General features: G+C 36.7%; 2 protein-coding genes and 1 pseudogene across 3 annotated transcripts; all 3 read right to left on the reverse strand.

The window, feature by feature from the left end:
• Window positions 1-3259: 3259 nt before the first annotated feature.
• LOC129378757 (OX-2 membrane glycoprotein-like) lies at window positions 3260-6095 on the reverse strand. Its single transcript, XM_055059246.1, has 9 exons — window positions 6018-6095; window positions 5201-5539; window positions 4818-5120; window positions 4710-4748; window positions 4544-4628; window positions 4425-4454; window positions 4015-4089; window positions 3902-3934; window positions 3260-3604 (listed from the first exon to the last, which is right to left on the reverse strand). The coding sequence occupies exons 1-9, from the start codon at window positions 6070-6072 to the stop codon at window positions 3436-3438; spliced, it is 1128 nt and encodes a 375-aa protein (XP_054915221.1). The 5' UTR covers window positions 6073-6095; the 3' UTR covers window positions 3260-3435.
• Window positions 6096-6432: 337 nt separating this feature from the next.
• Window positions 6433-8575, reverse strand: LOC129378800 (OX-2 membrane glycoprotein-like). Of its 2 annotated transcripts, none has more exons than XM_055059348.1 (7): window positions 8477-8575; window positions 7900-8238; window positions 7517-7819; window positions 7390-7440; window positions 7210-7306; window positions 7091-7138; window positions 6433-6727 (listed from the first exon to the last, which is right to left on the reverse strand). In XM_055059348.1, the coding sequence occupies exons 1-7, from the start codon at window positions 8553-8555 to the stop codon at window positions 6607-6609; spliced, it is 1038 nt and encodes a 345-aa protein (XP_054915323.1). In that variant the 5' UTR covers window positions 8556-8575; the 3' UTR covers window positions 6433-6606. The 2 variants fall into 2 exon arrangements, with proteins under 2 accessions (XP_054915323.1, XP_054915322.1); XM_055059347.1 differs by having other exon boundaries at window positions 7384-7440.
• A 1122-nt stretch (window positions 8576-9697) lies between these two features.
• Window positions 9698-11885, reverse strand: LOC129378803 (OX-2 membrane glycoprotein-like; annotated as a pseudogene).
• Between the last annotated feature and the right edge of the window lie 840 nt (window positions 11886-12725).

Genomic DNA, 12725 nt, shown 5'->3' on the forward strand with positions numbered 1-12725 from the left:
AATTCAGATTTTTCTCTTGGTTCGTCTGATGACGGCTGCTCTTTGTTGCAGTGGCGTCGTCGACATAATGGAGGCTCTACGAGGTCTTCCAGTTTCGTGGGTACCACAAGAGGGTCTGAAACACTGAAAACAACAACAGAGAATATATTATTTTGTGCTATTGTTTGTTTCTTTTGCCATTTCAACCAAAGTGAGTTGAATCTGATGAACACATCAGATGAGAAGAAGACATAATGATGGATTAAATGTTCTAAAACTGAAGGTTACAAGGTTTTATTTCTTTTCAGAAGCAGTTTTGTTTTTAAAGACACACCCAAAGATTCTCTGATTAGAGCGTACAAACAAGATATATAGACTACACATATAAAAAAATACAAAATATTGGAAATGTTGGAAAATAAGCTTAAACTAATCATGCAAAATGCATTCCTTTCCTTTAGGACAACAAACGTCAATAAAAGAAAAGGTAGAGAACAGATCTACATACATCTTGAGGTGATTTTATTTACATAGAATATTTACAGCATGAGGACAATTCAAACTTCTTTATATGAATTAGAATAAAATACAAACACAGGAGCACAGTGTTTAGTTTATCCAACCAAAAGGGATCCATTCATTTTTCAGGCATTTTGAATGATCTACTGGATCTTTAATGATCTTGTCAATCTGTCATTTAAACAGTTTTTTTGCCACTGAAGGAAATCTTGTGAGGTTGTTTCTTGCTGGACTTTTCTTGGTAGAATGTCGCTGTTTAACCTCATTAGTCAGTTTCATTGAAATGGTTTTGTTCCTGTAGAAAAAATGTAGAATATTAAAACAAGTAAATATCAATATAAATCTGATAAGATTAGTTTCATTCCCAAAGGAGACCTGCCCATGCAGGAAGCATAACATAATATGATATTATAAAAGCATCATTTCATTGTTCTCTGCATTGAGAAAAAGCTTTAAAATGTAAAATATGCAACCAAAATATTCAGCTTATATCAATTTACACTGTATATGAGGAATAGAAAGCACCACTATGGAATCACTTCATAAACTGACCAAACGGAGGTGAAATCTTAACCTAATAAAGGTTTTAAGATTGAGAATGAACAAGATGAAACTCAAACAGCAAATGTCTGTTCTCTTGCAAAATGTTCTCACCTGTCTGATGGTTCTGGTCTCAACTGTGTTTTGTTATTCTCATTGTCTCTGTGAACAAAAAAGTCATCAGAATTTAAGAGATTTTAACTTGGCACCGATTAAAAATGAAAGACCTGTATGGTGACCTGTAATGGACATTTTTATGTCTCCGGAAGGCGATGAATGCAACAACGGAACAAGTCAAAGCTATGACAACAATAAATACAAGGATCAAGGGAATTTCTGTGAGAAAAAGAAGAGAAATGTTTGATGGATCAACACAGAAAACAGAAATCAAACTTTTACACAAGAAAACTTACTCAGACCTTGAGACTCGTCAGTCTTGTCAACACGTACACTAGATTGTTTCTGCAGCTCTGTCAAAGAAAGCCAACTCGAGAACCTCAAACTGATCATCAGTCTATAAACAGAGAGTTACAGAAAGTTCCTCACCATCATCAGACGTCTCTGTGAATCCAGGAATGGTGACCAGCAGATCTCTGGAAGCAGCAGAGTCCAGTGATACTGAACATCCAACCTGTGTGTTGCTGAGAGCTGAGAGCAGAGCTGTAGTGGTGGAAGTAACATCAACAGCTTTTACATGGATTTGGCTTAATTGGGTCAACAAATTGAAGCAACAAGCTGAGTTTACTGGAAGAGCCAGCCTGCTAACCCTGGAGTAACAAAAACAGATTTGTTGAATAATTCTGTCATATTCTTTTAAATAAAAAATGACTACATAAAACAATATTTGGATCTTATTATTTCAAACTTTGCATTTCAATTAAGTAAAAAAAAAAAAACGAAAAAAATGTTGCATCAAGTTTTTCAATCTTTATATTAAAAACAAATCAGAAGGTTTTGACTCCACTTGTTTAATTTTAAAGAAAAGCAGAAAGATATTTGGACAGTTTATTTTAATAGCCTAACTGAAAATACGTCTTGGAAACCATTTGTTCAGTTTTTGAGTCGCATTTCTTTCAAACTGAATGCATCTTAACACTGAACATCCTCTCTGTGAACAAAATGATGGCAGTAATGAGCTTTAGAAGCACATGTTTTTCCCCTAATCTGAAAAGGATTTTATTATTTTTAAGAATATTTCTGACTCAGTTACTGTTCTATATTTGACAAATACAAAAAACCTCTGAGTTCAAGTTACATCATCAGAAGCACATTCCTGTCTACAAATAACAAAACTGTACTTTTGACCTGGTTGAATGAATGGGAGAAATGAAAAGTGTATTAAAATGTTTCGACCAACCGTGTCGTTCACAAGGTTCAGTCTTCTTTTTCACTCTGTGGAAAAACTTGAACTCCTCAGGATTTATCTCAAGTCACAAGCTCACAGTATTGAAATGAACTTTGATGTATTCATGGTTTGTACCAGTGAGTTTGACTTTATTGCAAACGTTCAATTTTGTCTTAACAGCTTTTTCAGAATATATTTTAGAGGGACTTGTTGGACTTTGGCTGATTTTTCAATCATTTTCAGTCTGGTAGCCAACAATGACAGCAAACCCCATAGTTCTAGAAATACTGGAAAGAAGAAAAATTGAGATTATTACATTTTAAAGAGAACATCATCACACACACACAGAATGTTATATTATAATATGTGATTTGTGGGAAAAGTAGTTAAGACCAATTACTATTGGGTCGTTCCTTAAACCTTTATGGTTATGTGTTTTTGTCACAGGTGTTGATTTCTGCCTTGCACTATTTTGAACATGAGCATGTTTGTTTCATTTCCATTTTCCAGATATTACAGCAAATGTTTCAAATAAACTGAGCATTTATTCATAACCTGCAATCAGAAAATGTTAATAAATCACTCCTTCATGCCTTCTACCAAAATATTTAATTCCATAATTCAGCAGAATAACTACATACTAATCAAAATAAACTGATATGCAGTTCTATAATATATTAAATTAAGCAAAAGTAAATGTTGTATTTATGGCTATGAAAGAGTACAACTACAAATGAAAACTGTTTGAGAATACAAAGGGGAACAAAAGTTCTCCATAAAGGAAGTTGTTTTTATTTTAAATGAGATAAAATGAAATTTATGATTTAACTAATAAAAAAATCAACCATTTGTTGAAATTATTAAATCATCCATTGCATCCATCATTAGTTCTGGGTTATGTCGTGGAGGCGTCGCTCCTTTTGAGGAATCCAAAATCCTCAGACCAGCTGAGAAACTTCGTTCCTCCAGGACGTCCAGGAAACATCTGACCAGGCAGCCTGACTTCACAAGAACTTCTTTTCCCACAGCCTTTGAGCTCAGGTGAGGCTGTTTCATCGCTTCCACCACAAAATAGTCCAAATACGTTTTTTACTTTCAAATTCAGATTTTTCTCTTGGTTCGTCTGATGACGGCTGCTCTTTGTTGCGGTGGCGTCGTCGACATGATGGAGGCACTACGATGTCTTCCACTTTCGTGGGTACCACAAGAGGGTCTGAAACACTGAAAACAAGAACAGAAAATATATTATTTTGTGCTATTGTTTGTTTCTTTTGCCATTTGTTTTTATGCATTTGAACCAAAGTGAGCTAAATCTGATGAACACATCAGATGAGAAGAAGACATAATGACAGATTAAATGTTCTAAAATTGAAGGTTACAAAAATCTAAAATGCTTGAAATTCAAATAAAATTGAGATAGTAGTAAATGTAAAAGTAGGTTAATATTTGAAAATGTTGCAAACAAGAGAAAGCAGAATAAAGTCTGCTGTAAATGAGGAATAACAATAAAAGCCTTACAGAGAGTCGATATTTGATGCATCTTCACTTTCCCTGTGTGATAAAAATATATTCAGTTGTGATTAAATGGCTATTAAGTGGTTAATCCTGGTTCCATTTAATATGATACCAACCTGATGTTTGTCCTGTTCTGTCCTGTCGTGTCCTCCTGCTCTTCTTTATTCTTATAGCAGTTAAACAGGTATTCTCTGCAAAGTGGTTTTAAAACATTACAGCATGAAAAAAACATGAAATTTTTATTAAATGTCACAACAGCACTAATGTTCTATTGAGTGAAAACATTTAAACTCAAGTTTACCACTGCCAAGTTCTACGAGTTATATTTTATCACTTAAAACAAATAAATGTTATCAGATCTCTTACACATGCTGTTAAATTACAAACAAATTCAGACTAGCAATGTTTTTTATGCAATTACTTTGGCGCCGCTCTATCACAGCATGAATATGGTTCATAGCAACGTTTACGCCAAAGCAGAAAAAATATGGATGGCAATGAGGAATGATTTTAAAAAGGGTCTTACTCCAACATGTTCAATGCATGATCATTCTTCCTGTGTGATACAAATATATTTTAATCACACAAACATTCATCAACTGATGGAGACATTTACTGAGGTGATATAATCTGGAACAGCAGTACCTTTTGTCTGCCATTTTTCTGAGCCACACAAAGATGAAAGCAGCAACACAGACCAAAAGCACCAACACAGCCAACAAAGACAAACCTTTAGAGAAACAGAAACACATGTTGATGTGATCAGTTCAACAACATAAATGTAAAAACTGAAACCTCAGCCTGAACTTACCAACAATAATATTACTTGAACCAGAATCCACATCCAAACCTGGTGAGAAAAGCTCATGGATCAGAATCACAAACAGATCATCAGTCTATAAATGTTAGTCTTTCTCACCATCATCAGATGAATCTGTGAGTCCAGGAACGATGACCAGCAGCTCTCTGACAGCAGCAGAGTCCAGTGATACTGAACATCCAACCTGTGTGGTATTGAGAGCTGACAGCAGAGCTGTGGTGGTGGATGTGATGGTACCGTTGGTGTTGATCACTCTGCTGGTGTTGTAGTGAGAGAAGCTGAGGTTCTGATGGAGAACAGTCAGTGTTACAATGGGAACAGGTCGACCTGTGGCTGAACAGGTCACCACCGACCCTGGAGGAGAATCTGATCTGCTGACATCAATGAAGGGTCCATGCAGCTCTGTGCAGAGAACAGACATGATGTTACATCATCCAGAGGAGAGTTAACCATCTGCAGACGTTCTGCTGCTCTTCACTCACCACAGAGTTTTAAGCAGGTCCAGCCTATCAGCGCTCCATCAGGATAGGTGTTGAACAAACATCGGTAGCAGCCTTCATCCTGATACGTCACCTTCCTGATCACCATGGAGCATTTCTGCAGAGTCTCATACTGAAAATCCATCTTCCCCTCCAGACCTGCACTCACTCTGGAGCCAAACTTCTTGGTGTAGGTGGCGAGGTTCTTCTCTCCACTCTGAAGAACTTTCTGCCAGGTGATCTGGAGAACATTTTTATCCTCAGTGAGCCGACAGCTCAGAGAGGCCTGGTCTCCCACTGCTGCCCAGACAGTCTCCTGTGTTTCTATTACAGCAAAGTGACCTGGAAGGAATAAAGCTTTTAATAAGTGTCTGTTCTTTATAGTTCCTCTCAAACTTTCTCAATAAAATGGGTCATAATCAGATTACTAAACCTCAAAAATGTGGGAACTTCAGATCATATTATTTATATTATTAACAAAGCAATTTCAATTTAAATTAAAGCCATGTGAATTGAAGAAATATAAAAAATAAAATACAATTCTTTCCACTTCTCGGACTAAATGCTATGCCATTTCAAATTAAACCACAAAATGCTCCCTAATAGATTATTATTATAAATTGTTCATTAATTACATTAAGTCAAGTATCGTAAGTCTCGTTTGTTAGTTTGTAAACGAGGAATAATAGACATCAAATTACTGTGTTGAAGCCACTCAATAAATGTGTTCAACATCAAATCCACCCGCTGTAAAAATGACCAAAACTGAAGAAAACCTGAAAAAGTTCAACTTCTCTGCTTAAAACAAATTAGTTCTCACCAGTTTGAAGGATGACAGTGAATAAAAAGCAGCAGGTTAAAACAGGAGGAAACATTTTGCTGTTCTTAAAATCTTCACTTCTTGATTTTCTGCTTTATCTCAAGCAGGGCGGAAACAGACAGGTGTGTCAAGAGTCACGTGACAACTGCTGAGCCTATGTAAATGTGTGACGTAACTCTCCAGGTTCATCACTCTGTTTGTTTTTGTCCTTTTCTTTTCAGAAGCAGTTTTGTTTTGAAAGACACACCCAGAGATTCTCTGATTAGAGCGTGCAAACAAAATATATAGACTATAAATATAAAAAAATACAAAATATAGGAAATGTTTGAATGTAAGCTTTAAGTGAGCATACACAATGCATTCATTTTCTTTAGGACAACAAAAGTCAATAAAAAGAGAAGGTACAGAACAGATCTACATTCAACTTTTATTTCCATAGAATATTTACAGCAAAAAGACAATTCAAAGTTCTTTATATGAATTGAAAGGGAATACAAACACAGGAGCACAGTGTGTAGTTCATCCAACAAATTGATTTCCAAAAGGGATCCATTCAGTTGAACGATCAACTGGATCTTAGATGCTCTTGTCAAAGATCCAGTTTTTTTGCCACTGAAGGAAATCTTGTGAGATTGTTGCTTTCTGGACTTTTCTTGGCAGAATGTCGCTGTTTAACCTCATTCGTCAGTTTCATTGAAGGTGTTTTGTTCCTGTAGAAAAAATGTAGAATATTAAAACAAGTAAATATCAATATAAATCTGATAAGATCCTGCATAAGTTAGTTTCATTCCCAAAGGAGACCTGCCCATGCAGGAAGCATAACATAATATGATATTATAAAAGCATCATTTCATTGTTCTCTGCATTGAGAAAAAGCTTTAAAATGTAAAATATGCAACCAAAATATTCAGATTATATCAATTTATATAATGAATAAAAAGCACCACTGTGGAATCACTTCATAAACTGACCAAACGGAGGTGAAATCTTAATCTTAAAACCTTTATTAGGTTGAAAATGAACAAGATGAAACTCAAACAGCAAATGTTTGTTCTATTACAAAATGTTCTCACCTGTCTGATGGTTCTGGTCTCAACGGTGTTTTGTTATTCTCATCGTCTCTGTGAACAGAAAAGTCATCAGAATTTAAGAGGTTTTTATGTGGCACTGATTAAAAATGAAAGGAAATTACCTGTAATGGACATTTTTATGTCTCCAGAAGGCGATGAATGCAACAGCGAAACAAGTCACAACTATGACAGCAACAACTCCAAGGATCAAGGGGATTTCTGTGAGAAAAAGAATAGAAATGTTTGATGGATCAACACAGAAAACAGAAATCAAACTTTTACACAAGAAAACTTACTCAGACCTTGAGACTCGTCAGTCTTGTCAACACGTACACTAGATTGTTTCTGCAGCTCTGTCAAAGAAAGCCAACTTGAGAACCTCAAACTGATCATCAGTCTATAAACAGAGAGTTACAGAAAGTTCCTCACCATATTCAGACGTCTCTGTGAATCCAGGAACGATGACCAGCAGCTCTCTGACAGCAGCAGAGTCCAGTGATACTGAACATCCAACCTGTGTGTTGCTGAGAGCTGAGAGCAGAGCTGTAGTGGTGGAAGTGATGGTACCGTTGGTGTTGATCACTTTGCTGGTGTTGTAGTGAGAGAAGCTGAGGTTCTGATGGAGAACAGTCAGTGTTACAATGGGAGCAGGTTGACCTGTGGCTGAACAGGTCACCCACCGACCCTGGAGGAGAGTTGATCTGCTGACATCAATGAAGGGTCCATGCAGCTCTGTGGAGAGAACAGACATGATGTTACATCATCCAGAGGAGAGTTAACCATCTGCAGACGTTCTGCTGCTCTTCACTCACCACAGAGTTTTAAGCAGGTCCAGCCTATCAGTGCTCCTTCAGAATAAGAGTTGAACAAACATCGGTAGCAGCCTTCATCCTGACCCGTCACCCTCCTGATCACCATGGAGCAGCTCTGCAGAGACTCATACTGGAAATCCATCTTCTCCTCCAGACCTGCACTCACTCTGGAGCCAAACTTCTTGGTGTAGGTGGCGAGGTTCTTCTCTCCACCAGGAACGACCTTCTGCCAGGTGACCTGGAGGACATCTTTGGTTTTAGAGAGTTGACAGCTCAGAGAGGCCTGGTCTCCCACCGCTGCCATCACGGTCTGCTGGGTTTGGATCACAGCCACCACACCTGCACGAAGGCGATCACGCCGTTATATATTTATAACATATAATAGAAGTTTGTGCAGCATGACTGCAAAAAAAAAGAACAACAAAAAAATGAGAGCAGCTCCAAATACGATGTGTGAGCTGTTTACTTTCATTTCAGCAGGAGCAAAATTCACAAGTTAAATCATCTTTAACAAGCTGTGCGCAGCTGCTGCATTTTAGCAGAAGGCTGTGAAAAAACAAAAATGTTCTAATCTTACCTTCAATAAGGATTCCCAACAAGAGAAACACACAGCGTGACATTTTTTGTGCGCCAGAATTTGAAATTAATTCCGTCATGCGCACAAATGCCGCAGACGTGCGCATGCGCCCTCAATTGACTGCAGAGCCTGAGTGGAATAGACAGCGACCTCTGCTGGCCATTTACCAAACTTAAATAGTTTTTTTATTTTTCCGTTTTAAAATGACAATCCATTGAATATATCAAATAAATTAATGACATTAAAAAAACGAGCAAAATTGGTTTCATTTCAAAGCGCTAAATATAATATGAGAATATTTATTGTTTGTTGAGAAAATGCAAAATTTGTTTGCAGTTCTGTCATATTTAAGATAATACAAACTAAAGTGACTAAGAAAAAAAAAATCATTCTTGTACCAAATCAATCAAAATTTTCAATCAGTCCTTATACATTTTTATTAGTTTTCCTCTATTTCTAATGTGTGATGCAACATGTGTAAAGTCTCAGGTTGTGTCAGTACTGACTCAGAGATTAATAAAGTACATTCATTCATTCATTTACAACAAAACAGCTGAAAAAGAACATAAAAAATAATGCCCTTTTTTTTTACATCTGTTTGAAGATGATACTTTGTTTTTTCTTGCCTGTAATTCCAAGTTTACGTAGCTTGAAATGAACGTAAAAGAAAAGATACAAAAATATTGATTTCTCTGTTTTGTTAAATCTTTATTTCAATATCAAATTTAAAACATTATACTTTCTGGCTTTACATTATGGAGTTACAAAGATCCAAAATATCTAAAGTCCTCATAGTTTCACAGTTTCAACACCAGCAACTTTGACATTTGACTAATTTGTGATGTAGATGCATTAATTACCTTCAGTAAAAAAAAAAATTCTTCTGTATATTTTTTGTAAAAATAAAAAAAAACATTTTAAAACAAAGAAATGGGAGACCCATTATTTTAAAAAAAAGCAGGAAAACAATCAGGCAATACTTGAAGAGGTGCAAGTATGTTTCTTTTGTTTAACGGCATGGTTACAAGAAATGTTTTGTCGCCATCTTTCATCAAATGTGATGGACAAAACAAAAAGCATCACTGAAAACAACACATAATCAGAAAACATTGATGCTCTTCTAAACACTGATTGTTGTTCAATGGAACAGAGACAAACTCGATTATCGGTTTTCATCCAATTAACTTCAGGATTAGCTGCCAATCAGTCTGTGATGGTCTGATCAGATATTGCTGAGTTGCCCAAACAAAAAGGTCAAAATGTCGTGCTCCTGTTGTCATGGCGATGGATATAATCCACTGTTTAGTTTTTGTTTTTCAGGTGATCGTTGTCTGAGGTTGTTGCTCGACGCTGGTGAGACGTTCATCCTTAAAACAAATCACAATATGTTAGTAAGACACTAACAGTGCTGGACATTGGAAACTGATGTTCTTTATATCATGTGAAGGAGGAATAGATCAATCAAATCCTTACTTTTGGTTTTCTGTGGAGTCCTCTGAAGGTTTCTGATTCCTGTGGCTGATTTAACAGGCAGAAAAAGAAATGTTTTTGTGACTTTAGTGAGGAAAAAAACAGAGCAACAAAACCACTGATGGACGTACCTTCTCTGAAATCTTATTCCGAGCAGGATGGCGAAACAAACCACGACTGACATGACTGCAGCAATCAAAGGCAAATCTTTAAAGCAAAAAGAAAAAAACAGATGAGATACATTTCAATGACAGAAACATCTGAAAACTCCATATGTGGGAATCTCGGTATGTACTTACGAAGGGGGTGGCAATACGATCGACAATGTTTGACCAACTCTGACAAATGAGATTAAAACATGTCAAATAGACCAGTCACTGAAAAAAGAATCCAATGAGAGCCTTTCAAACGGTTCCTCACCATCATCAGACGTATCAATGAGTCAGGAACGATGACCAGCAGATCTCTGGGAGCAGCAGAGTCCAGTGATACTGAACATCCAACCTGTGTGTTGCTGAGAGCTGAGAGCAGAGCTGTAGGGTGAGGTGACGGTACCGTTAGTGTTGGTCTCTCTGCAGGTGTTGTTGTCGGAGAAGCTGAGGTTCTGATGGAGAACAGTCAGTGTTACATGGGAACAGGTTGACCTGTGGCTGAACAGGTCACCACCGACCCTGGAGGAGATTCTGATCTGCTGACATTAATGAAGGGTCCATGCAGCTCTGTGGAGAGAACAGAGATCAGGATTAATATCTAGTTGTAGAAGTTAAATCTATGAAACTTTCAGGTTCTCACCATAAACCTTCAGACATGTTGCAGCTGTCAGAGCTCCATCAGGATAGGCATTAAACAGACACAGGTAACATCCTGCATCCTGCTCCGTAACGTTCCTGATAACTATCGAGTTCTTCTGCAGTCAGCTTCTGTAACTGAACTGTATCTTTAAATCCGTCATTCACTGTTCACCAAAATACTTGCTGTAGGAACCAATATTCCTCTCTCTTTTCTCCAAAACCTTCTGCCAGGTGACCTGCTGGACGTCTTTAGTTTCCATCAGCTGACAGCTGAGAGGAGCATCTTCTCCTACTGCTGCCAACACCGTCTGCTGTGTTTGGATCAGAACTGCTAGACCTGCATGAAGGAGATCAGATGTTCTGTATCTGGCTTTTATGACAAAAGTACCGTGCAAAACGATTTAGATGTTTCACTTTGTCATGTCTCAACCACAAACTTCAATATAGAGTTGAATGTTGTAGATATGCAACAGTTGCAGCATGAATGAGCCATTTTGATAGTAAAAGTGGGCAGAAAGGTCCAGAGTCATTAAAGGCCATGTTGTAACTAACTGCTAAAAACGAGTTGACATCACATGTTTCACTTTTATTTGTAATGCAGTCGGTTGCACTTTATTGACCTGTAGGGATAATAAAGTGAAGCAGCTTCAGCAGAAATGCACGCCACACATTTCAGATTTATATTTGAAAAAAAAAAAGAATCTCTTGCATTAAATAAACTTGAGTTTGGGTTTGAAATAGGACAAAATGCAGAGCAGGAAAACCTTTACATGCTCTAACAAATACAAGAAATGATCCCCCGCCAAAACGTTGTTCACTTGTTTGCTGTAATTTTAAAATATTATCAAAATACAGAAGTTAAAAACGTCTTTAATTCACAAAACTGTCCCCAGCTTAAATGTTCTGATCTCACCTTCATTCCAGATTCCCAACAGGAAAAATATAACCGGTGCAGCTGATATGATCTCCATGTCAGCCACAATTTCATATCAATATTAAACACAACGAGACGCTGAAGAAGTGAAGCACGGAACTGAAATGAATTAGAATTAAATTCCAATTTAATATCTGAGCAAACCGCGTAAATTATTTAAGTTTAAAAAGCTTAAATAGTTTCCGCTGGAATTTGAATTACCGCGCCAGCCAAAACTCCGCCATTCTGCTTCTTCTTCTTTTCTATTATGGCGGCTCGCAAGCAACTTTAAGATGCATACCGCCACCTACTGTACACGAGTGTGTAGCAACAGTATTTCACATCAATCAGATTCTATTTTTTAATTTTGTATTTTGGAAATAAATAAATAATGCTTTCCTTAATATGTAAATATCCATTATATTTCCATCATTTCCCAGTACTCCTTTCAAACTCCATTCTTGATCTGCCCTTTCAACTATTCTTCTCAATTTCACATTTTTTACAGTTCAATAATACATGTTCTACATTTTCTATTTCTTTTTTTTTGCTAATTTATTTGCCCTTTCATTGCCTTTTACACTTTCATGTGCTGGCACCCAACAGAACCAAATATCAATGCCACCTCTATATAATCTAAAAAAGCTATTTTGAATTTCAAGTACTCAATCTTTCAATACTTTCTATTACTGACTTGGAATTTGTGCAAATTACTCCTCTGTCTGGACGAACCTCCTCTACCCACTGTAAGCTGATGATAACTGCCACCATTTCTGCTGTGAATATCGATAGTTGATCATATAATCTTTTAGAAATGTCAATTTTAAACTCTGATATATATATTCCTATTCACACATGACCACAGAGTGAATTTTAAAATAAATAAATAAATAAAATCCTAATATTAAATTCCAAGCCCAGGTCATATTACACGATGTTCCCCAATGGACGCTGAGAAAAGGACAAGTTTTTGGTAGATTATTTTTTTATTATTATTTTGTAAATGACGGTAAAGACCTTTGACCTTAGACACCTTGTGTTCCCTGCTCACTTGGTTTTATGCAACATTTTTATT

Source organism: Poeciliopsis prolifica, unplaced genomic scaffold, assembly GCF_027474105.1.
Source record: "Poeciliopsis prolifica strain line A6 unplaced genomic scaffold, Auburn_PproV2 SCAFFOLD053, whole genome shotgun sequence".
NCBI classification, from domain to species: Eukaryota; Metazoa; Chordata; class Actinopteri; order Cyprinodontiformes; family Poeciliidae; genus Poeciliopsis; species Poeciliopsis prolifica.